At 46.9% G+C, this 25,214-nt stretch overlaps 1 protein-coding gene across 6 annotated transcripts in view; it reads left to right on the top strand.

Annotated features, from left to right (window-relative positions):
* The first annotated feature begins 12,920 nt into the window (after nt 1-12,920).
* USP48 (ubiquitin specific peptidase 48) overlaps nt 12,921-25,214 on the top strand; it is a 65,984-nt gene continuing 53,690 nt past the window's right edge. For 3 of the 6 annotated variants that reach the window (XM_030537228.1, XM_030537227.1, XM_030537226.1), the window contains exons 1-9: nt 12,921-13,077; nt 14,202-14,322; nt 15,581-15,737; nt 16,768-16,895; nt 19,944-20,068; nt 20,725-20,833; nt 22,181-22,314; nt 22,641-22,723; nt 23,219-23,398. In XM_030537228.1, coding sequence (XP_030393088.1) covers nt 12,944-13,077; nt 14,202-14,322; nt 15,581-15,737; nt 16,768-16,895; nt 19,944-20,068; nt 20,725-20,833; nt 22,181-22,314; nt 22,641-22,723; nt 23,219-23,398 — 1,171 coding nt within the window. In that variant the 5' untranslated portion in view covers nt 12,921-12,943. The remainder of the gene's footprint in view (nt 13,078-14,201; nt 14,323-15,580; nt 15,738-16,767; nt 16,896-19,943; nt 20,069-20,724; nt 20,834-22,180; nt 22,315-22,640; nt 22,724-23,218; nt 23,399-25,214) is intronic. The other 3 variants (XM_030537230.1, XM_030537229.1, XM_030537232.1) reach the window with 2 other exon arrangements.

Raw genomic sequence — 25,214 nt, 5'->3', positions numbered from 1 at the left:
CGCTGACACCTGCTACGGCACCGATGACGTCATCACCGTCGATCCCGGTCCCACAAGGGCCGTAGAATCCGGTGCCTGACGGCTCCCCGGCACGCGCCGTGGTTGAGCGTATTGCTCCTGCTGCTTCCGTGCCAGCGGCACCGCAGCCAGAGGGCTCGTCTACGTCGGATCGCCCGGCACCGACACCTGCTGCGGCACCGATGGCGTCGGCACCGTCGATCCCGGTCCCACACGGGCCGTAGAATCCGGTGCCTGACGGCTCCCCGGAACGCGCCGTGGTTGAGCGTATTGCTCCTGCTGCTTCCGTGCCAGCGGCACCGCAGCCAGAGGGCTCGTCTACGTCGGATCGCCCGGCACCGACACCTGCTGCGGCACCGATGGCGTCGGCACCGTCGATCCCGGTCCCACACGGGCCGTAGAATCCGGTGCCTGACGGCTCCCCGGCACGCGCCGTGGTTGAGCGTATTGCTCCTGCTGCTTCCGTGCCAACGGCACCGCAGCCAGAGAGCTCGTCTACGTCGGATCGCCCGGCACCGACACCTGCTGCGGCACCGATGACGTCGGCACCGTCGATCCCGGTCCCGCAAGGGCCGTAGTATCCGGTGCCTGACGGCTCCCCGGCACGCGCCGTGGTCGAGCTAATGCTCCGGCTGCTTCCGTGCCAACGGCACCGCGGTCAGAGAGCTAGTCTAAGTCGGATCGCCCAGCACCGACACCTGCTGCGGCACCGATGACGTCGGCACCGTCGATCCCGGTCCCGCAAGGGCCGTAGAATCCGGTGCCTGACGGCTCCCAGGCACGCGCCGTGGTTGAGCTCCTGTTCCGGCTGCTTCTATCGGCACCGTCGATTCCAGTCCCACAAGGGCTATCGAATCCGGTGCCCGACGGCTCCCCGGCACGCGCCGTGGTTGAGCGTATTACTCCCGCTGCTTCAGTGCTGACGGCACCGCAGCCAGACAGCTTATCTAACTCGGTTCGCCCGGCACCGGCACCTACCGAAGCTCTGATGACCTCGGTACCGTGGATCCCGGCCCCACGAGGGCCGTCGAATCCGGTGCCTGACAGCTCCCCAGTACGCACTGTGGTTGAGCCTGCTGTTCCCTGCACGCCGGAGATGTTACCAACGGCGAGGGCTCTCAGTGCCATGACAGAGTCAGTGCTGCCTGACCCGGGCACCGCCGGTACGGGTAATACAGTCTCTTCAAGGGACTGTCCCCTGTCAGTACAGCAGAGCGGCACCGTCCATGATCACGGTCCCGCAGACACTCCAAGTCCTGTCGGCACGCCGGACACCACTGGCAGTCCCGGTACTGTTTTCCTCGGTACTGGTCACACTCGCTGCACCGGTCGGTATCCCGTTCGCCGACCCGCTATCGGCACCGTTCCGACATCTGGCACCGGGGCAGGTACCTTGACTCCTGTAGCTCTTCTCCGAGCCCCGAGATCTCGGTCGACCTCCCGACACCGTTCTGGTTGCGGGTCTGGATCTCGTTCCAGGTACCGATACGCCTCCCGATGCCGGTCCCCGGTGCCGAGTTGGGCAAGGTCCGAGTGAGTCAGAGACTCGGCCCGTGCCTTCTTTTAGTACCTCCATGGCCATCCGGACACGCATCCGTGTCATCCCATATGCGCAGATTTTATGCTCAGGACCACGATCCTGATATCATGGCCAGCGGGCGCCAGCCCCGAAGCAGAAAGAGCCTTGGCGAATGCAAGGTGTACTCTGCAGGGGCCCTGCGCCTCTGGGTAGCAAAGCAACAAGCCTTGCTTAGCTGCGATAATTATAGCACCTGGGTGGAGGAGTTTCTCCCTCGAACCTCCCACCTAGAGTTCGCTGCCGTCTTGGAGGACGGGGGAAAGAATTTACCCTTTGTTGGTAAAGGCATCTTCGCGGCAGAGACAGCCCCAGACTGCGAAGCCTGCTGGACAATAGGGTCCTAATGCGTCTCAGCGTGTATACGCTTGCGACCAAACGCAGGCCTTTATGGCCCCAGCCGCCATACTCTGTGCCTAGCCAGAGGCAGAACTCTGGAAAACGGCAAGGCCAAGGTGGTCGCAGACAAACGTCAGGCCCCCTAAAAAGCCAGAGTCGAGGTCCCTCGCAATTACCACTGGGACCAAAGACGGACCTTCCAAGGTTCGTCGGAGGGCGGTGTACCAGTCGCAGGACGGGATCCTGATCCCGCTTTCTCCTGGCATGGCCCCAGTTACTTTTAGATCGCTGGGTCCTGCGCACGATGGAGCATAGGTACCACCTTTAAATTGCTCCAGCCCTGTCCCCCTTCAGCGGACGAAAGGGGCTAGGGGTTTTACTCCCGTTATGCCCTAGTTCCCCACTCGAACACAGGTCTCAGACCTCCCTGGTCCTGCATGGACTCAACCGGTTTGGGATAAGGTTGAAGTTCTGCATGGTATCCCTGGGAACCATTATTCCATCCTTGCCTCCTGGGGGCTACTATGCCGCCCTGGATAGGAAGGACGCGTACTTTCGCAATGCCATCTTCCCTCCGCACGGGAGATGCCTCCGCTTTATAGCCAGCGGTGAATACTCCCGGTTTACGGCCATAGTCGCCGCCTACCGTAGCTATGTCGGATATGCGTTTTTCCGTATTGGGACGATTCGCTTATCCGAGGAGACTCTGACACACAACCCACTCAGCCGTGGGCATCGTCACGGTCTTATTCACAGATCAAGGCCTGATGATTACTATAGAGCAATCCACTCTGGTTCCCACGCAGAGGTTGGGCTTCCTAGGGGCTATCTTGGTCTCCTACCTAGCCGGAGCCTGCTTATCGCAACTGCGGTTTTAGGCGATGGCATCAATCATCTGAGGTCTGAAGGCTTTCCCAACGACCTCAGCTCGTTCTTGTCTCAGTCTCCTGGGTCCATGGTTGCCCGCGAGTTTGTAACCAAACACGCCAAGCTCCGCCTCCGTCCTCTCCAAGTCCGGCCCACCTCGGCGTACCGCTTGGACAGGGAGCCAATGGTCATGGTAGTCACCGTTCCCTCGAACGCCTTAGGCTCCCTAGAGTGGTGGCTAACCCCCTCCTTGGTGTGGACAGGATGCGGTTTCATCCGCCCCAGCCCTCACTGCCCCTGACGGCGGACGCATCATCTCTCTGCTCGAGTGCTCATGGTCACCTCCGAGCTTAAGGCCTTCGGTCTTCTAGGGAGCTGGCATTCCTCATTAATGCCCCAAAAATCAGAGTAGTCCGCCTGGCATGCCAGGGGTTCCAGCGGCAGCTGCGAGGCCGTTGTATCTCGGTGTTTACAGCCAACACAATGGCCAGGTGCTTCATAAGCATTCAGGGGGGACATAGTCCTCCCCCCTTTTTTGTCAGGAGGCCATCCATTTCCGGGTCTTTTGCATGGCCCGCTCGATGGAGCTGGCGACGTCCTTTCTCCCAGGCGTTCGGAACGTCTTATCTCTTTGACTCAGCAGGTCTTTCCTGTCTTACGAGTCATCACTCTGCCCCATGTGAGGCGTCCCGCTTTCCGGAAGTGGAAATGGTTCCTCACACAGACCTGTTCGCTCACCGCGAGTGCAGGAAATGCCAGGTGTTCTGCTCCTTCCAAGGTCTCTCCTCGGAATCGATCTTGGACGCATTCCTGATACCGTGGAACGGCCAACTGCATTATGCCTTCCCGCTGTTCCCACTGGTTCGTTACGTCCTGCTCAAATTCCGCAGGGGCGGAGCGTGCGTCATCATGATCACTCCAGAGTGGTCCAGGCAGCACTGACATACCACGTTGCTCGGCCTGTCAGCCCAGACCTCATCACTCAGGGCAATGACAGGCTTCGTCACTCGGACCTGCAGCCTCTTCGCCTCACGGTGGCTCCTGCGTACCTGAGTTGGGGTGACAGGCAGCCTTCCACCTGGTCAACGTACCGAGCCAGGTGGAAGCGTTTCCTTTACAGCTGCAGTACGCTCGATCTTGCTCCTGCTGAGGTCTCGATCCCCTCTATTTGGCCTGCCTCTGGCCTTCAGCGGCAGGATCTGGCGGTATCATCGCTGAGGATACTCTCAGCAGCCGTCCCTACCTTCCAGCAGGCTAAGATGGACGTTCAGTGTCCCACGCTCTATGGGTTCGAGGTCCCTCAAGGGCTTGGAGCGCTTGCACCCTCGGGTGCGCCGCCCAGCCCCACCCTGGGGCCTCAACCTAGTCTTGGCCAGACGGGTCTCTGAGATCAGAGCTCTTACGAAGGTTCCACAAAGACAAGGTGCAGTTGTGACCGCACCCGGCTTTCCTCCCTAAGGTGTTTTGGCCTTTCATGTTACCCACAGCTCAACGCAATGGGCATAACCGTTGCACTCCTTGGACATCTGTGGAGTGCTCGCATTATGTTGTGCTGACAGAATCATTTCCTAAGGTGCCCCAGCTCTGCCCCGGTAGCGGGCCAAAGGGAGGGCTTGCTTGTTTTCCTCTCAGAGGATCTCATCTTGGGTGATGGCGGACATCCCCACTTGTTCTGATTTGGCTCATAGTTCCCCAAGCCACATCACCGTGCATTCTACCAGGGCTCAGGCTTCATCTGCCGCCTTGCTGGCTCGTGTTTCTACCCACGAGACCTGTCGCGAAGCTCCATTGGTCCTCGGTCCTTACCTTTGCTTCGCAGTATGCCCTGGTTCAGCAGTCAAGAGAGGCTGTAGCCTCTGGCTCGGCAGTTTTATTCTGCCACATTTCACTCCGACCCCACCGCCTTTGTAAGGCTTGGGATTCACCTAACTGGAATGGATATGAGCAATCACTCGAAGAAGAAAAGACGGTTACTCACCTTTGTAACTGTTGTTCTTCGAGATGTGTTGCTCATATCCATTCCGCACCCGCCCTCCTTCCCCACTGTCGGAGTAGCCGGCAAGAAGGAACTGAGGAGCGGGTGGGCCGGCAGGAGTATATATGGAGCGCCATGGTGGCGCCACTCTAGGGGGCGACCTGCCGGCCCACTGAGTTGCTAGGGTAAAAGTTTTCCGACGAATGTGCACGCGCGGCGCGTACACCTAACTGGAATGGATATGAGCAACACATCTCGAAGAACAACAGTTACAAAGGTGAGTAACCGTCTTTTCTGGAACCCACAAGAGGAGAAGCAATTCTTGATTTAGGCCTAAGTGGAGTGCAGGATCTGGTCCAAGAGGTGAATATAACTGAATCGCTTGCTAATAGTGACCATAATGTTATTAAATTTAACATTTCTGTGGTGGGGAAAACATCACAGCTGCCCAACATTGTAGCATTTAATTTCAGAAAGGGGAACTACACAAAAATGAGGAAGCTAGTTCAACAGAAATTAAGAGGTACGGCGCCAAAAGTGAAATCCCGGCAAGCTGCATGGAAACTTTTTAAAGCCACCATAACAGAGGCTCAACTTAAACGCATATCCCAAATTAAAAGTATAGTAAGAGAACCAAAGAAATGGCACCGTGGCTAAGCAACAAAGTGCAAGAAGCAGTGAGAGATAAAAAAGCATCCTTTAAAAAGTGAAAGTTAAATCCGAGTGAGGAAAATAGAAAGGAGCATAAACTCTGGCAAATGAAGTGTAAAAATATAATTAGGAGGCCAAAAAAGAATTTGAAGAACACCTAGCCAAAGACTCAAAAAGTAATAGCAAAAAAATTTTTTAGTCTTGTACATCAGAAGCAGGAAGCCTGCTAAACAACCAGTGGGGCCACTGGACGATCAAGATGCTAAAAGAGCACTCAAGGACAATACGGCCATTGCGGTGATACTAAATTAATTATTTGCATTGGTCTTCATGGCTGAGGACGTGAGGGAGATTTTAAACCTGAGCTATTCTTTTTACGTGACAAATCTGAGGAACTGTATCAGATTGTGGTGTCATTAGAGGAAGTCTTGGAACAAACTGATAAATTAAACAGTAATAAGTCGCCTGACCAGATGGGATTCACCGAAGCATTCTGCAGGAACTCAAATATAAAATTGCAGAGCTACTAACTGTAGTTTGTAACCTATCATTTAAATCAGCTTCATACCAGATGACTGGAGGATAGCTAATGTGACACCAATTTTTTAAATGAGGTCCAGAGGTGATCCCGGCAATTACAGGCCGGTAAACCTGACTTCAGTACCAGGCAAACTGGTTGAAACTATAGTAAAGAACAACAAAGAGTCCTGTGACACCTTATAGACTAACAGATGTATTGGAGCATGAGCTTTTGTGGGTGAATACCCACTTTGTCAGATGCATGTCACATCTGTTAGTCTATAAGGTGTCACAAGGCTCTTTGTTGCTTTTTACAGATCCAGATAACACGGCTACCCCTCTGATATAGTAAAGAACAAAACTGTCAGATACACAGATGAACATAATTTGTTGGGGGAAGAGTCAACATGGTTTTTATAAAAAGAAATTATGCCTCACTAAGCTACTAGAATTCCTTGAGGGGGTTGTCATAAACAGATAGTTAAGGGTTAATATCTCTTTTACCTGTAAAGGGTTAAGAAGCTCAGTAAACCTGGCTGACACCTGACCAGAAGACCGATGGGAGGACAACATACTTTCAAATCTTGGTGGAGGGAAGTCTTTGTTTGTGCTCTTTGTTTTGGGGGTTGTTCGCTCTTGGGACTAAGAGGGACCAGACGTCAATCCAGGCTCTCCAAATCTTTCTGAATCAGTCTCTCATGTTTCAAACTTGTAAGTAATAGCCAGACAAGGCGTGTTAGTCTTATTTTTGTTTTCTCAACTTGTAAATGTTCCTTTTTTGCTGAGAGGATTTTACAACTGTTTGCTGTAACTTTGAACCTAAGGCTAGAGGGGGTTCCTCTGGGCTATATGAATCTGATTACCCTGTAAAGTATTTTCCATCCTGATTTTACAGAGGTGATTTTTACTTTTCTTCTTTTAATTAAAAGCTTTCTTTTTAAGAACCTGATTAATTTTTCCTTGTTTTAAGATCCAAGGGGATTGGATCTGGACTCACCAAGGATTGGTGGGAGGAAAGGAGGAGGGATGGTTAATTTCTCCTTGTTTTAAGATCCAAGGGATTTGGATCTGTGTTCACCAGGGAATTGGTGAAGTCCCTTAAGGCAACCCAAGGAGGGGAAAGTTTTGGGGGGGACAGAGAGTGCTCTAGACACTGGAATTCTGGCTGGTGGCAGTGTACCAGATCTAAGCTAGTAATTAAGCTTAGAAGTGTCCATGCAGGTCCCCACATCTGTACCCTAAAGTTCAGAGTGGGGAAGGAACCTTGACAGGGGTCAACAAGCATATGGCCAGGGGATATAGTGTACTTAGATTTTCAGAAAGCCTTTGACAAGGTCCCTCACAAAAGGCTCTTAAGCAAAGTAAGCTGTCATGGGATTAAAGGGCAGGTCCTCTTATGGATTGGTAACTGGTTAGAAGATAGGAAACAAAGGGTAGGAATAAATGGTCAGTTTTCAGATTTGAGAGAGGTAAATGGGGAGGGGGTGTGGAATTAAAATGTCTGAAGGGCCGGATGTGGCCCATAGTTTGCCCACTTCTGCCCTAGCCTCTGTTTGCCAGAAGCTGGGAATGAGCGACAGGGGATGGATCACTTCATGATCACCTGTTCTGTGCATTCCCTCTGGGGCACCTGGCGTTGGCCACTGTCAGAAGACGGGATACTGGGCTAGATGGACCTTTGGTCTGACCCAGTCTGGCTGTTCTTATGAAGGTTCATTTTGTTTTAATAGGGGGAAAAAATCTCAGCAACTCGATTCAGAAATAATATGCGTGTTAATACTCTCGGTAGACAGAAAATCCAATTTTTAAATAATTGTCTAAAAACACACGGCTGGTAAATCAAGGTGATCATTCAAATACTTAGAAAAAGGTGGAAAATTGGAGGCCAGGGATCTGCCTTATAAACATCCTGACTGAACAGTCCAGAGAACGTGGATTATGTGATGCACATGATCTCAATGGGGCACTGTGCCATGTGAGTTTGGAGGATACACCTTCAGTTCTAATCGTGATCTTTTCCCAAAAATAAAACAAAGGGCTCAATTATTCCTTCGCTGGCTTTTCAGTCAAGCATGAAAACAAATGAGCTGATGGATCATGCACATAGCACCTGACCTGACATCAGATTATAATGTTTCTGGGCTAAAAACCCATTTTCTCTGCATATCCGTTGTTCTCTAAAGTCACATTTGGCAATTGTTCAGCAACTGCTATATATATATATTCAAGGATCCTTCTAAGAACATCATCTTTGGTAAACACTATAGTCAATTTGCTTGTTTCCAGTTTTTGTTGGAAGAAGTTGCCAAGACTGACAACTACTTTGAACAAGTAATTGCTTCCTGCAAGTCCAAGCTCGGCGACCTGTTTTCAACACTTTCACTTTATAAACATTTGAGTTCAGAACCAAGAGGCAATAATGATTTGATATCACTCTCACACATGGATCTGGGGATGCTAACGTTGAGCCTTGTACCACCAGCTGCAGAAAGCACAGGCCCCTGCCACTTGAGCTAACAGAGATTTCCCCTGGCAGGCAGTAATAGAGAAATCTGGATCCTCTGTCATGCACACAATCTCTCTCTTAGTGTTTCTCAAATGTGGCCACTGTGGCTGCATGCAGCCATCACGGGCTTTTCTTGTGGCCACAGCCTCCTGGTTGGTGGTGGGGGGTGCAAAGCAGTGGTCCCTCTCACCGGGTCACTAGCAGGGGTTGGTCCCTGCTCCCTTCTGGAGCCACAAACACTGTAGGAGCTAGGTGACCAGTGTGAGTTCTTCACCTTCCTGGGGGAGGTGGGGCTTGGGCTTTGGGCTTCAGCTCTGGGGTGGTGGCAGATAGCAGACTCAATCTCCCAGCCACAGGGCTTTGGGCTCTGGCCCCAGGTTCCCCCACCACCACCCCAGCTCCCACTGCCTCCTCCAGGCCTATAGTGCATCAGGACCCCAGGTTCCAGGCCTGGACTCACCCCCACACACCCTGACCTCTGCTGTCTCCACCCCCCCGTCCAGTCCCCCATTACCTTTGGCCCTCCTGCCTCTTCACCCACTTCCCCATCCAGGTTTTAATTTGTCCCCCAGCTTTCTAGGGATGAGTAAGTCTGCTGTGAAAAGTTATATTAACAAATATACATATATCACTTTTCACAACAGCAGACTTACTAGCTAGCAAGTCTTAAAAATTAAAAGAAAATCAACCAAAAAAAGCAAAACAGGCAAAGCGCCTTATTTGTGTTTCTATTCTGTTTAGGTCTAGTAAAGAATAGGGACAACTGTACATTATTTTTATTATTGAGTCTGCAAAAAAAAACCCTACGTAGATAAATTACAATGATTTGCCCATGTATATGTGCATATTTATTTGTTTTTCCTAAAGTTAATTAAATATTTTAGGAAAAATTGTCAGAGTGGCCACCAAAATTGTTGTTGTGAGAACCCCTGCACTAGGTCACTATTACCAATGTGCCTGATTTAAGATGGAAAAGTCTTCTTTAAATCCTTTAATTTTCTGTCTTACTGTACATTCCTCTTCATCAAAGGATGGAAAAGCAGCATTCTGCAGATAAAGCAGGCTGACGTGTAACTAGTGCATTATGCTACCCTGCAATTCATTTTACATCACTTGTAGCAACTAACCACATAGTAGCACTGGAAATCATCTTTACTGGGCAGTTTCCATTTATTAATGCAGTTCCTTGAAATCAGCTTGGCTTTTTCTCTCCCACTTCAGATTGTGCAGACTAGAGGTATGTTTCTTTAAAGTCATATCAGGATTACCAGAAAGACAATTGCATTGCTTTGTGAGCACAATAAAAAGTGAATGACAAACACTGGGTATAACGAAGGCTACGTTTATGTCACGGAGGTCACGGAATAAGTGACTTCCAGAGACCTCCATGACATTCTCTGCTTCAGCCCCAGGGGCCGAGGCAGGGCCGGCTCCAAGTTTTTTGTCTCCCCAAGCAAAAAAATTTTCCCGCGCCCCCCCCGGCCCCACCCCAACTGCACACCTTCCCCGCCCCATTCCAACCCCTTCCCCAAATCCCCGGCCCCGCCTCCTCCCCCGGGTGTGCTGCATTTCCCCCCCTACTCCTTCCTCCCAGGCTTGCCTGGGAGGTAGAGGGGAGAAGTGAAGTAGCGGCATACTGAGGGAAGGAGGCAGAGGTGAGCTGGGGGGGAGTGGTTCCTCTGCCCCACAGGTTATTTCCTGCGGCCCTCCCCGCGACCCCCACCGCTGCAGCTCACCTCCGCTTCGCCTGCTCTCCTGAGCGTGTCACCACCACTTCACTTCTCCTGCTCCCTCCCAGGCTTGCCACCTGAATCAACTGTTTTGTGGCAAACCTGGGAGGGAGGGGGGAGAAGCGGAGCAGTGGCACACTTGGGGGAGCAGGAGGCAGTGGAGCGGAGGTGAGCTGGGGGGAGTGGTTCCTCTCCCCCCCTGTTACTTCCTGCAGCCCTCCCCATGCCCCCCATCGCCGCAGCTCACCTCCACTCAGGGCTGGCTCCCGGCTTTTTGCGCCCCAAGCAAAAAAAAAAAAAAAAAGAGCCGGAGTGCCGCCCCTTGGAAAGTGCCGCCCCAAGCACATGCTTGGAGTCCTGGTGCCTAGTGCCGGCCCTGGGCCGAGGGACTGGAGGTGGCAGCCAGTGGAACCCAGCAACGAAAGGTTCCAGTAACAGGCAACAGCTGAGGGGGCCCTCCTTAGGGTTCCAGCAACGGGCGACAGCCCAGGGTGGGGGTGGGGCAGTAAGGGGGAGGCACCTAGGGCAAGTGGCTGGGGTCTCCTTTTCTCTTTGGGAAATATGGTCACCCTGCAGCTCCCAGCCACTGTGGGTGGAAGGAAGCCCCCCTGCAGCTTCCAGCTGCTGTGGGCAGAAAGGGTACCCCACATCTCCCAGCAGGGGAAAACCATGGAGCTGCAGCAGCAAAAGTCACGGACAGGTCACGGCTTCCGTGAATTTTTGTTTTTTTCCTGTGACCTGTCAGCGACTTTTAGTGAAAATAACCATGCGGAATCTTAGCCTTAGATATAAACAGAAGATTAAAGAGTTGTGCTCTTAAAACTAAACAATGCATCAATTTTAATGCAACTAAACTTTCATGCATCTGTAGCAAGTACAATGAAATGCTGTTCCTCTGCAGTATAGTTTTTGTGATGCCCTGTGTGGTTCATATAGTTCAGTCATGCCTAGAGACAGGTGTATAAGCACTGAAGTATTTGATGAAAATATAAAAAAGCATCTGAAGTGACCTGTCAGTCGATTCATCCACAAGCCAAGAAAATGGCAATTTGTCAAGGTCATTGAGCAGCTGCTGTTTGAAGTGCAGGCCTAGCAGCAAATCAATAACTGCTGTATACTTTGGTTCATCTGAAGGGATCCAATTTCATCCTTGAGGATTTCTGCCATCATACTGACAGCATTTGTGGATGTATTGCTGGCCGCACAGGGGATTATACACAGTTCTCTGCATTTGTGGTTATCAGATCTCACCCCAGATAATAATATGCAGAGATTTCCACCTTACAGTACTTGCAAAGCAACTATTTAGTACAGGTTCAGATTCCTGTCCTTTTCTGTACATTTTCTTACACTGAGCTTCCTTCACCATGCTGGATTTTAATTTGCAGCACACTGAAGTTCAGCCTTATGAGGTACTGAGTAACTATTAATATGCTCTACTCTAGGGGCTATCAGCTCAGCAAAGACAAGAGAGATTCTCCCTCTCTTGAAGCAGGAATGGGCATTGATGCATCTCCAAAATTGTTTACTCCTGACAAAATTCTGCCCTCCTGTGGGGGCAAAGAATTCATACGGCCCACATACTTCTGTGTCCCCCATGCAGAAAAATGCAAAAGAAATCTGGGGGGCAGTGCGCCTCTTACCCGCTACCAGGGCAGCCCAGGCAGTGCGTCTGTTCCAGCATGCCTGGAGCAGCCTCGGAGATGCGAATCAGTGCGGGGGGAGGTGGACAGGGCTTGCATGGCTGCGGGGAGAGGTTGATCACTGTTAGGAGAGGGGCTGGGCATGCCTGCCTGCCAACAAGCAAGAGAGACCGTAGGTATGTTTTCACTCGCTACCGTGGCAGTGCTTAACGCGGCTGTGTAGTAGCGGCACCAGCACTGTCTACACGGCCACTTTCCAGCGCTGAAACTTGCAGCGCTCGGGGGGTGTTTTTTCACACCCCTGAGCGAAGAAGTTGCAGCGCTGGGAAGTGGCCCTGTAGACAAGGCCTGTCTCTCTCCATCGCACTGCAGCTTGTGGGGAGGGGGGTCGGGCTTTTTACTGTGCATGAGGAAAGCTCTGTCCCAAGACAGAACTGTAGCGGCTCCCTGCCTAGGGCCACTGGAAACGTTCCTCTCGCTGGTTCGCGGTGCCCTGCTCAGTCCGCTTCCGGGGAGCACATGGCCAGAGTGCCCCAGCCCGGGGAGAGCTCGGCGCTGTCTCCCTGGGGCCCAGCTCCGGATTTGCTGCAGGCGGCGCTGCCGAGGGCGCTTTCCCGGCGCTCTACAGCCGGCCCCGGCCCGGCCCGGCCCGGCCCGGCCCGGCCCCGCCCCGCCTCCGCACCCCGCGGACCGGCTGGCGGCGGCGAGCTTTCTTCTCCTCTGGCCCTTTAACTAGGCCCCGCCCCATGACAGCGCGAGGGCCCCGACCCGGAACAGCAGCAGGCCACGCCCCGCCCCGCCCCTCCCCGCAGTGCTCTGCGTCTCACGTCGCGGACGGGGCTCGCGCGCTGTGTTCCACGTCACCAGTTCACGTGCGGTCGCTTCATGTCGTCACCGCGTCGGCGCAGCCCCTACCTGGGCCCGAGAGCCAGGAGCCAGGCGCGCGGCCAAGGAGCCGCCCGGCCGGGCTGAGCGGGGCCGCGCACCGGCGGGGGAGGGGGCGAGCTCCCTGCGGGCCTGCGCGGTACAGGCGTCGGGCGCGCGCTCAACGTCCGTGTGGCGGGGGGCTCGGCCGCCTCTGAGCCGCTTCCTCAGGCCGCAGGCGCGGCGCGGCGCGGGATGGCCCCGCGGCTGCAGCTGGAGAAGGCGGCCTGGCGCTGGACCCAGACCGTGCCGCCCGAGGAGGTGACGCAGGAGCACATCGAGGCGGCCTATCGCATCGGGCTGGAGCCCTGCCAGCGCGGCGTGTGCAGGTACCGGGCCCGCCCCCCGCGCCCGAGGGCCCCAGCGCGCCCGGCCCCGCGGCCTCTGCGGGGAGCGCCCGGGCCCGGCCGCCATGGCAGGAGCGGGCAGGAGCCTCCCGCCGGCCGGAGAGCTCAGCGGGGGGGCGGCTCGTGCTCCCTGGGCTGCGGAGGTCAGCCCCCCCCCCCCGGCCCCGGCCCTGCTCCTTCCCGCGGGCAGCGGAGCCCGAGGCGCTGCGCAGCGCCGAGCGCTCTGGAGGAGGAAGGAATATTTTGTCAGTTGCTTTTCCTGTGCCTTAGGAGTAGTAAGTGCAAACCAAACGTGGGTGATTTTTAAGGTGGCAGCTGTTCCTTTAACGTGCTAACTGTGGACCTTGTGCCGGGCGGAACCCAGCCTGGTCAGACTTCAGGTGGAGGTAGCATAACCGCAGAATAGCTCTTTCTGTGCCCCATGGTGTGGGGGAGCTTGTGTACAGGAATGGCTTTGAAAACTCTTATCCCACAGTAATACATGTCTTTAGGTAGCAATTACACCATTAATGCATCGAGTTTCTTTAAGTATGTTAAACAAACACACAAAAAAACCCTGTTCTCCTCCCCCCCACCCCCTTCTCCCCAGTGGGTTATAAGTGCCTCCTGAACAAATTACAACATCAAGCCCTTTGCACCATCTCTGACTTGTCCCCCTGTTGTGTGGGTGAGCAGGATGAAATTGTCCATAGCTGGACAAAGCATAGGAGCACTGTCCAACAATCAGGCAGAGTCACCATGAGCTCTAAATTGTCTTTGTGAAAAACAATTTCTCCCTGTGTGGAGAAAGTGGCATTTCTGCTCATTTCAACAACTGAAACAAGGATTTTGTTTGGGTGAACTATACTGAAAATAACACTGAACAGTACCTCCAAACCTATTAAGTAAAAACCAGAACCTATTGGTCATAAATTAAAGAGCACGTACTATTAATAAAGAGAACGTCTCAAGTTACTTCTGAGTGTTCTTTGTTTTGTTTTTTTGTTGCCCTTTGTTTTGCAAATAAAAATAATTTGGTTCACCTTGTCTGCTGCATGTTTATGCACTAGTTACAAATGGCAAGTGTGTGGGTATATATTTTAATGTTTTCATAACTATTTTTGTAGAAGAAACTGCAGAGGAAACCCAAACTGTTTGGTTGGGATTGGTGAACATGTTTGGCTAGGAGAAATTGATGAAAATAGTTTTCACAACATCGATGACCCAAACTCTGAACGGAGGAAAAAGGTAAAAGAAACTCTTCAAACTGTAGCTCCAGTTTGGTAAATGGTTTCTACTTATGTGAGTAAAGTTTAAATATGTGCAGAAGTGTTTGTAGGTTAAGACCCCACATAGAAGAACCCTCTTCTTCAAAGAATACCGTGTTGCCAGGATTCCCACTACTGGATTTAGTTCCCTAGCATGAGTCTGGAATTTCCTTAGCTTTCAAAGATTTGAGGCGCTAGCTGCTCATTCCCCATCTGAGACCAACTCTGAGTGCCTCGGTGCCCTAAAGCAGGGGTCGGCAATCTTTCAGAAGTAGGGTGCTGAGTCTTCATTTATTCACTCTAATTTAAGGTTTCACATACCAGTAATACATTTTGATGTTTTTAGAAGGTCTCTTTCTATATGTCTGGTTATATATTATAAACTATTGTTGTATGTAAAGTAAATAAGGATTTTAAAATGTTTCAGAAGCTTCTTTTAAAATTAAATTAAAATTTAGGACACCCTCCCCTTCCCCACCTCCGGACCGGTGGCCAGGACCCAGGCAGTGTGAGTGCCACTGAAAATCAGTTCACACATGTGCCATAGGTTGCCTACCCCTGCCCTAGAGCATTCAGTTTCATTTCCTTGATGAGCAGAATGCAATGAGTTCTCTATAGTCTAAGGGTAGGGGGGCATCCAAAGAAATCATCAGATGAGAACTGCAGTGAGGAGGGGGGAAATCAATCTAAGTTACACAACTTTAGTTTTGTGAGTAATGTAGCTGAAGTCGACGTACTTAGATCTACTTACCGCGGTGTCTTCACTGCAGTAAGTCAATGATTGATGCTCCCCCGTCAACTCGGCTTGTGCCTCTTGCCCTGATGGAGTACCAGAGTCAACATGATAAATTGACTCCCCCTGGATTGATTGCTGCCCGTTGATCCAGCTGGTAATGTAGACAAGCCCTTAGAAGTTCAAAATGGTGCATGCTTCACTTCAGAATTAAGAAAGAGGACAGGGATGTATGTTAATATAAATGGAGTCAGATGATATCTGCAGATAAGCAGAATTACAGATGAACAATTGTCTCTTTAATGACATCATGTTGATTGGACACATACTGTTGGAGACTAAGAAGTTTGAAGGAAAACTCCGTAAACCTGTAGAGTCTCAGCAGCAATAACTAGGTATAGCTCAGCTAAAAGCAGTAGTGTAGAAAGAGCCTGACAGTCAGTATTATCAATCTGTTCCTTGTAAACAGGAATTAATTCATTTAATGTTTTCTCTTTTTTGTTAGAACGCCTTTGTAGGCCTAACAAATCTTGGAGCCACATGCTACGTCAACACTTTCTTGCAGATGTGGTTTCTTAACTTGGAACTTCGGCAGGCACTTTATTTGTGTCCAAGCACCTGCAGTGAATATGTGACTGGTCAAGGTATCCCAAAAGACAGAGGTTAGTTAGCATCTCCTAAGCCTTTGTTTTGTTATAAGCAAAAATTGCTTTAATTATCTGAGCAGAGAGAGAAGTTTTAATGTATTCAAATGAGCTACTCTGAAATTTTGTGAACCTTACGGTGTGAAGTCATTTTCTGCTTTATACAGTGAAACATGGTAAACAGAATTAAGTGTCTAGAGAGGGAAAAATTATAAGAAATATTAATTTTCATGTTTCAGGACATTATTCTACCATCAGCTGACTGGAGTTAGAAAGAAGATTCTACTTATAGGCATATTTCATGTGAGAACTTCAATCCCACATAAAGGAATTAGGTAGAAAAATCTGGCATTGACCACGGTTGGTGCCAGAATAATGTACTAGATAGATTGTTCACACCAGCTTAGACCAATGACCCATGTTTTTCGTTTAGTGTGCTATAGGTGTGCTTTGCAGTTAATGTGGTTTAACAGTACACTGGTTTCTGTTTTACACCAGGGATTATTGCATTGTAATAGCTGTTTTACCGTGATGCTTAAAGTTACTATTGCAGCTGGTGTTCCACACCAGATAAAATGAATTTTTGTCCATTTTTTGTGAGGTATTATGGTTAGCCCATCATTTCATTTGATGGAGGAGGTACTCAGAAGATACGGTATTTGAAAGCAACAAAATACTGTGGAAAGCCTCAAGTGTACAACATAAGAGAATTTATTATTAATTAATAACCTTAGGGCCTTCTCCTCCTACTGAGCGTTGGCTGTGGGAAAGGCAACACAGTCTAAAATGGGAAAATCTGTCATCTTTAGAGCTATGATTTCCTGATTCTTAATTTAACCACTTTAGAGCTCATGACGATTTATAATCTGAGCTGTAAACAAGGACAGCTTATTTCTGACCATGAAGATGTGTGTGAAAAATAGTTTAATCCATTGACTAACGAAAAGTAAATTATTCTAATTGGAATGACTTTAATTTTCTCTTGTATTGTTTTGATAAAAACAGTAACTTTCTGATGACTAATTTGGGCATTTTTTTTTCCCAATAGATTATGAACCCCAGACAATTTGTGAACATCTTCAGTACTTGTTTGCGTTGTTACAGAACAGTAATAGACGATACATTGATCCCTCCGGGTTTGTTAAAGCGCTAGGTTTGGATACAGGACAACAACAGGTAGTGAGGTTTTTAAATTTGACGACTTTTCCTTTTGAACAAATTGGGCATGGTGGAACATTTATCCTGTAACAGAGCATAAAAGCCTGTTGACTGGATTGTCAGTAGGTGTACATTGGCATTGTTTGGTACATTTAATTGGAGCTGTGCTGGTTTACACCTTGAGGAGCTGCCCCTAGATTTAAAATGAAACAACTGATTAAAATCTTACTGTCTTGCTTGCTTGTGCTTCTCCTTTCCTGTTGCTTGACTAGAGCTATCATGTAAACAGAAGTAACTTGTATTTGTGTGCTGAGGCACTGCAAAGCGGTGTCATGATGAGTCTCGGAGATGTTAGAAACCCAGAAGAGTAATGGAGCCATACTTGGATGATTTGTTTTTTCTAGAGGTCATCTAATGCATGCAAGGGTGATGAGGGAGTTGGCTGACTTGATTGCAGAGCCATTGGCCATTATCTTTGAAAACTTGTGGTGGTCAGGGGAGGTCCTGGACGATTGGAAAAAGGCAAATATAGTGCCCATCTTTTAGAAAGCGAAGAAGGAGAATCGGAGGACCAGTCAGCCTCAGCTCAGTCCCTGGAAAAAACATGGAGCAAGTCCTCAAGAAATCCATTTTGAAGCACGTGGAGGAGAGGAAGGTGATCAGGAACAGTCAGCATGCATTCACCAGGGCAAGTCATGCCTGACCAACCTGATTGCCTTCTATGATGAGATAACTGGCTCTGTGGATATGGGGGAAGCAGTGGACATCATGTATCTTGACTTTAGCAAAGCTTTTGACACTGTCTCCCACAGTATTCTTCCCAGCAAATTTAAAAAGTCTGAATTGGATGAATGGACTGTAAGGTGGATAGAAAGCTGGCTAAATCATCGGACTCAACGAGTAGTGAACAATGTTTCCATGTCTAATTGGCAGCCGGTATCAAACAGAGTGCCCCAGGGGTTAGTCCTGGGGCCCGTTTTGTTCAACATCTTCATTAATGATCTGAAGGATGGCGTGGACTGCACCCTCAGCAAGTTTGCAGATGACACTAAACTGAGAGGAGTGGTAGATACACTGGAGGGTAGGGATAGGATACAGAGTGAGCTAGACGAATTGGCAGATTGAGCCAAAATAAATCTAATGAGGTTCAGCAAGGACAAGTGCAGAGTCCTGCCCTTAGGACAGAAGAATCCCATGCACCACTACAGGCTGGAGACGGACTGGCTAAGCAGCAGTTCTACAGAAAAGGACCTAGGGGTTACAGTGGATGAGAAGCTGGCTATGAGTCAACAGTGTGCCCTCATTGCCAACAAGGCTAACGGCATATTGGGCTGCATTAGTAGGAGCATTGCCGGCAGATTGAGGGAAGTGATTTTTCCCCTCTATTCAGCACTGGTGAGGTCACATCTGGAGTATTATGTCCAGTTTCGGGCCACCCACTACTGAAAGGATGTGGACAAATTGGAGAGGCCAGCGGAGGGCAATGAAAATGATTAGGGGGCTGGGGCACATGACTTTTGAGGAGAGGCTGAGGGAACTGGGTTTATTTAGTCTGCAGAAGAGAAGAGCGAGGGGGGATTTGATAGCAGCTTTCAGCTACCTAAAGGGGGGATTCCAAAGAGGATGGAGCTTGGCTGTTCTCAGTGGTGGCAAATGACAGAACAAGGAGCAGTGGTCTCAGGTTGCAGTAGGGGACATCTAGGTTGGATATTAGGAAAATCTATTTCACTAGGCGTGTGGTAAAGCACTGGAATGGGTTTCCTAGAGAGGAGGTGGAATCTCCATCCTTTAGAGGTTTCTAAAGCCTGCCTTGACAAAGCCCTAACTGGTATGATTTCATTGGGGTTGGACTAGATGACCACCTGAGGTATCTTCCAGCCCTAATCTTCTATGATTTTAATATTCAGTATGGCAAGTGTGTTCTGGCCTTTTTAAAAGAAATGCCATAAAACATTAATTTGAGAAGATAAGAAATGATGGCATGAAACAGTGATTGAGTATTGTCACAAATCGTTAAATAAAAACATAAGAACTGCCATACTGTCAGACCAATGGCCCATCTAGTTCAATATCCTGTTTTCCAACAGTTGCCAAGGCCAGGTGTTTCAGATTAAATGAATAGAACAGGTAATCATCAAGTGATCCATCCCCTGTCATCGACATCCAGCTTCTGGCAAACAGATGCTGGGGACACTCAGCATGGTGTTGCATTCCTGCCCATCCTGGCTAATAGCCATTGTTGAACCTATCCTCCATGAATGTATCTCTTTCTTTTTTGAACCCTGTGATAATTTTGCCTTCACAACATCTCCTGGCAGCTAGTTCCACAGGTTGCCTGTGTGTTGTGTGAAGTAGTACTTCCTTTTGTTTGTTTGAAATCTGCTGCCTATTAATTTAACGTGGTGATCCCCTAGTTCGTGTTATGAGAAGGCGTAAATAAAAGTGTTATTTATTTTCTCCACACCAGTCAAGATTTTATACACCTCCATCATGTGCTCTCTTTTCTAAGCTGAAAAGTCCCAGTCTTTTTAATCTCTCCTCACACAGAAGCTGTTCCATATGCTTATCAAAGGATACTCCATTCCCTAACAAAGGAAGATTAATACACTTTAAACTACTGTGTGATGTTTTTACAACATAAGCGATGCTCTGAAAAAGCCTGTCAGTCAAATATTTGTTTCAGTATTCTTCTGGGGAGAAGATTGGCTTACAATGTGGAGTTATAAAGGGAGAATAATGGGATTTATAGAGTATATAAGCCACTCCTATTGTTCAGAATCCTGCGAATTGCAATTCAGAAATCAAACACTTCTTAGCAACCAGCACTGTACCCATTTTATTCATGCTGCCATTCTCATGCTGTGTCTTAATATCCTGTTAGTCAAGTTCAGTTTTTTCTTAGCCCTCTTGATTTGTATTTTTCTATTCATCATGCTCCGTAGTAAGCTTTCGTGTAATTTGATATGTGGTTCTCCATCACTGACATTTCACGTAAATTGGAGAGGTAGGTTCTGACTCCACTTTTGAGTTGCAGTATATTACCAAGTATTGGTGTTTTGTTTCTAGGATGCCCAGGAATTTTCAAAGCTATTCATGTCACTACTAGAGGATACTTTGTCTAAACAAAAAAATCCAGATGTACGGAACATTGTTCAAAAGCAGTTTTGTGGAGAGTATGCATATGTCACTGTGTAAGTAGTTGGTTTAATTCTCTAGTGGTGCTTTCTTGCTCAGTGTTTGCCTATTCTTTTGGTCACCTTTCTATAAATATTGAAGGCTTTTTTCAGGAGGGAGAGGAAAGCATGAAGGAGCCTTTTAAAATCTGTAGCAGAAGGGAAGGCGACTTTCTAGTTTAAAAATTTAACAAATGTTTTCAGTATTTTTAAAGTCTTGAGTTTCTTAAAAATAAGATGGCATAATTAACATTCTACAGTTTGCCTATTTTTCTGTAATTCATCCTTTAGTAAAGGAAAGTAACTCACAAATATTCACCTGAATTAAAGTATGTGGATTAATTCCCCATATCGAGAATATGTGATATTAAGCTGTCCCAATGCCTGTTTTGTTTCCTGGTAGCGGAATTGTAAATTATATTTGAAACATAGCATAAAGATCAGTTGTAAATGGGCATTTCTGCACTTCCTGCTAGATGCTTTCTTCTCTCTGTACAAGGTCCTCTTATGTAACCCATGCAATCTTGGAAAGAGTGTGTTGGAGATCATTTAATCTAGCCTCTCTCCTGGTTTAACAATCAGAGGAAGAACTTCAACAGTAAAATTTTATTATGGTTAAATGACTGACACTTTAAGCCATGTACTGATGTATTTTAATTTATTTTTAATTCTAGCTGTAACCAGTGTGGCAGGGAGTCCAAACTCATATCGAAATTTTATGAACTGGAGTTAAATATCCAAGGGCACAAGCAGTTGACAGACTGTATCACAGAATTTCTTAAGGTACCAACTCCTATGGAATCCTACTGTTTCTGTAGCACCCACAAAGCATTAGTCTCCTTGCCTGTTGAGAGGGTGTTTAAGTTTTTCCCCTTTTTGTTCAAGAAGTGCTTTAATTTTCAACCTGGTATCACAGCAAAGTTAGTGGTCAGAGCTTTAAATCTACTCAGTGGGTTGACTAGAGTAACAATTTTAGTTTTCTGTCCTAAATGTGGGCCCAGTCCTGTATTCTCAATTCAAATAAAACTTCTGATGAATTCAGAGAACAAGGTGTGTGGTAATGGCAATTAAAGAGACATCTGAAAATATTCCACCTAAAATTACTAAAACTGAAAGAGAATATTTCTCAGTTTGTTTACTTTTTAGTTCATAGCACTGTGTATATAGTCATTTTCCTTGCTTCCCTGATTTGTCAACTGGAGAGCTTTTTTAAAAACTAAAATATTGGCAGGTGGCTCTGGAGAAGCAGCATCAGCACCTATATCTGCTTTTAATGCATGTTTAAAATTTGGCTAGAACTCAAGTTAAGGGTGTTTAAGGTTTTAGTTATGAAGGTCATTAAAAATATTAAGGGCAGAGTTAATTAAAAGTTTAGTCTTTTGCCCTGTAAATAGTCAGATAGTTTGGTGAAGCATCTGGTTGGTCTGCTTGTGAAATGCCTTCTACAATAAAAAGCAAACAAATTAATATCTGCAAATCTAATAGATGTTTTAGGAGGCTACCACACCCCAACACTACAGTCTCTTCACCTTGCAACAATGAACTTGGGCTTGAAGGTTTGCCTTACAATTAAAAGGCAAGCCTTCTCGCTTACATTTGGCCCTTGTTGATCCACATTGGGTTAATTTGGCTCAGCATGGGGAAAAGGATCCATCTATATGGATCTCATTGCATGTTCATTGCTAATATACAGCTTTCTATTAATTCTGGCTATATGGCCACGCCATACTACCTATGTGACCTCATTAAAATAGAATTTTCCACCATCTTTCTGGTAAAAGCTAAGTTTGCACATCTCTCTGTACTGTGGAGGGCAGTTTTGATAATATGCCTGATACTGCAACTAGGGCTTCTAATTTCAGTCTGGAAGATGTGATTTCCTCAGACTGACAGCTGTCTTTTAACAACTCTGATAATTTTACTGGGTGGTGAACCCAGAGCTTTCAGTATCTTATATACTGTCTTGTACTATCACTGCACATTATTTTGAAATACAGCTTGAATGATATAGTTAAAATTCTCACATTTGAACTTGGTTTCTATATGTAGTTTTGAATCTCAGGCTAGAGCATAGAATTAACATTGCACTCTCTCAACACGTACTGATGACCTTTCTTTTCTCTTGGTCAGGAAGAAAAGTTAGAAGATGACAATCGTTACTTTTGTGAAACTTGTCAGAGTAAACAAAATGCAACAAGGAAGATCAGGCTGCTTAGTCTTCCATGTACACTCAACTTGCAGCTGATGCGTTTTGTGTTTGACAGGTAAGTAACCTAACCTGTGTGTGGTGTAAACATAGGAAGGATATGGGTCACTCAGAAATGCTTGTAGTTACTTTCTCTGCTTTGGCTTTTACATCATACAGCTTGGTTCTATTCAGCAAGTCTGAATCGAGTACAGTGATATGAATTTGAGCATTTGTGCACTTAATTTTTTGTGATGTTCATTTAACTATTCAGTAGTCTCATCTGTTAAAATACAGTAGTGATTTGCAAATTAAAATTTTAGATAAAATACGCAGAAAGATGTTTACTCTCCTTGCTGCATTGAGTACTTGTACATGAAAGTCTCATAATTTGTTTTTGAATAGACAAACTGGCCATAAGAAAAAGTTGAACACTTACATTGGCTTTTCTGAATTGCTTGATATGGAACCTTTTATGGAACAAAAAGGTCAGTTATACACAAAGTGTTAATTTACTAATTGTACCAATACAGCCATTAGCTGTCAAGATCTTGCCTGAACCTGTCCTCTAGCTGAAAACAACTAAAATGGTGCTGCTAATAAATGTCATTTCTGGCTCTTAACCTCTTTATTTAAAATGGAAGCTTTACCAAATGACGACAAGCACTGCTTAACCAGCAGTTGAGATTAGGTACTTAATAAAAATTCCTAAATTTCAAACTGGTGTTTGGAGCTCTGGCTACCAGACTGGGCAGTTAAGAATGCATACAGCACAGAGTGAGTTTGTGGTACTGCTATCTTTGGGAAATAATAGGGAAAAAATTACACTGTTTTGTGTATAGGTCTTGTATAAAGGAAGTTTTGGTACAGTTCTTAAAAGAACTTTTTTGCTGCTTATTTTTCACCTTAGGAGTATCAAATGATCAAATCTTGTGTTCTTTGTATTTCTTGGTGGATTAAAAAAATGGCCTGTTCTCTTTCAGATGGTGTCTATATATATGAACTCAGCGCGGTTCTTATACACAGGGGAGTGAGTGCATACTCTGGTCACTACATTGCGCATGTGAAAGACCCACAGACTGGTGAATGGTACAAGTTTAATGATGAAGACATAGAAAAGATGGAGGGGAAGAAATTGCAACTAGGGATTGAGGAAGATCTAGGTAAAACCTTTAAGTTGTGAGTGCCCTTTTAAAATAACTCTTTTCACCGAAAAACATGGAGGCTAAATCAATTACCCTGATACGTGTATTGAGTGATTTGCAGTCATAACTTTTACATTTTTTTGAGGGTAACTAATGAAATTGCGACTTAATTTGTTGAAGCTAATTTTTAACCCTCACCCCAACCCCATCTGATTGTTGAATGTCTTACAGGTCTGGTGATGACTGACTTTACTTCAGTTCTCTTTTATAGATTGTAATATGGCAAGTAGTGTGCACATCAACCATTTTTTAAACAAATCCTTGTCTAGATAACTTGCAGATTGGTAAAATGTATGCAAAACTAGCACACAGAATGGGGCTTTATTATTAGACAGTAAGATTATTTTTAGTTACCTTTTGTATATTTACTTCCACTGAGGAATTTATTCTTTATCTTTTTGAAGGGGAAGTGAAAAGTTTTCATAAATCTTAAAACCAAAACATTTTTGGAGCAAAAACTATTGAAAAATGTTTTTATCTTTTGTCACTTTTCCTCTTCTTTCCCACCCCCCCATATGTGTTTACATTGGCCCTGTTGGTCTTGACTTCTCTGAGTTTGCTGAAGAACTTCAGCTTGCTCTGCTTGCAGATGATGTGGAGGAGATATTAAATTCTAAACTAACAGTCTGCGTGCCTGAATCTGCCAAGTCCTATGCCTGTGAGTAACTTCAAAGAGTTAATGCTCAGTACCTCTCAAGGTGGGTTTGTAGACTTGGGCAGAGTACTGCAAGAGGCATTTAAGAATCTCCATTCTAGTTCTTTAACAAAAGCAGGGAAGTGTAAGACCAGATTTTTCTCATATAAAAAGCAAGCTGACTAACTTAAAAGGCCCTCAGTTTTCTGACAGAGCGCCATAAATATGGCCTTCAGGATTTTTAAAATCTGTTTTTTACCTGAGCCATCATTTGTTTTGTAAGATTTTTCTGGGGAATTTTGAGAACAACACCAAACATGCTCAGACCTCCCCTGTCTTCGTGACTTCCTCCATGCACACACCTATCCGATGTCTCTTCATTTTCAGCTTTGCTGATTGTTGCTGGTAAAGTTAGTTGTGAGGAGCATGTTTGTGAACTCCCACTAGAGCTGTGATGTTGTCATGCTTAGTGCATGAGTGATGAAATTGACCCTCAACAAAATCATGAAGCCGATTATACACAGTGCTGTGAAACCCCGAAACACGGAAAAATGATTTTCTTTAATCTTTGTTCTGTTAGCCTCACGGGTTACTCCTTGATTTACTTGTAACAGTAGGTTAAAACATTCAGATCACAAACAGTATTAGGCCATGGTCCCACAAAGTTTCATCCGTATGAGGAACTTTAAGCACAGATGTAGTCCCACTGAAGTCAATAGGGCTCCTCATGTTTTTAAAGTTAAGTATGTTGATTAATATTTGTGGTATTGGACCTTTCATGTGCAAAGAGTTATAAATATAAACTTTGTTCAGTGTGTGTTAGTGATTTTCCTAGCTCCACCCAAGACCTGAGTTCAGGTTCTTTCTCCTGTAAGAGCAGATGCCATCCCAAACTTATACAGCAGTGGAAGGAGCTCTGCTTCAGGTATTGGAGGTCTGCTTATCTGCTGCAGGGAAACACTCTTAAGCTCTGGCCCTGCAGTGGGGGCAGATTTACAAATAAGTGTAGATAGTTATGCTGGAGGGTTAAGCGTTTGTGGACCCTATCAATGTAGCACTGGAGTTTCACAAGAAATAACAATATATGCCTACAGTATTTTCCATGTGTTGTATTAAAGGTTTGACCATAAGCAGGTTTTT

This window comes from Gopherus evgoodei, chromosome 18 (assembly GCF_007399415.2).
Source record: "Gopherus evgoodei ecotype Sinaloan lineage chromosome 18, rGopEvg1_v1.p, whole genome shotgun sequence".
In the NCBI taxonomy this organism is placed as follows: Eukaryota; Metazoa; Chordata; order Testudines; family Testudinidae; genus Gopherus; species Gopherus evgoodei.
The sequence above is the reverse complement of the archived record's forward strand: the minus strand, read 5'-3'. Positions and strand labels throughout refer to the sequence as shown.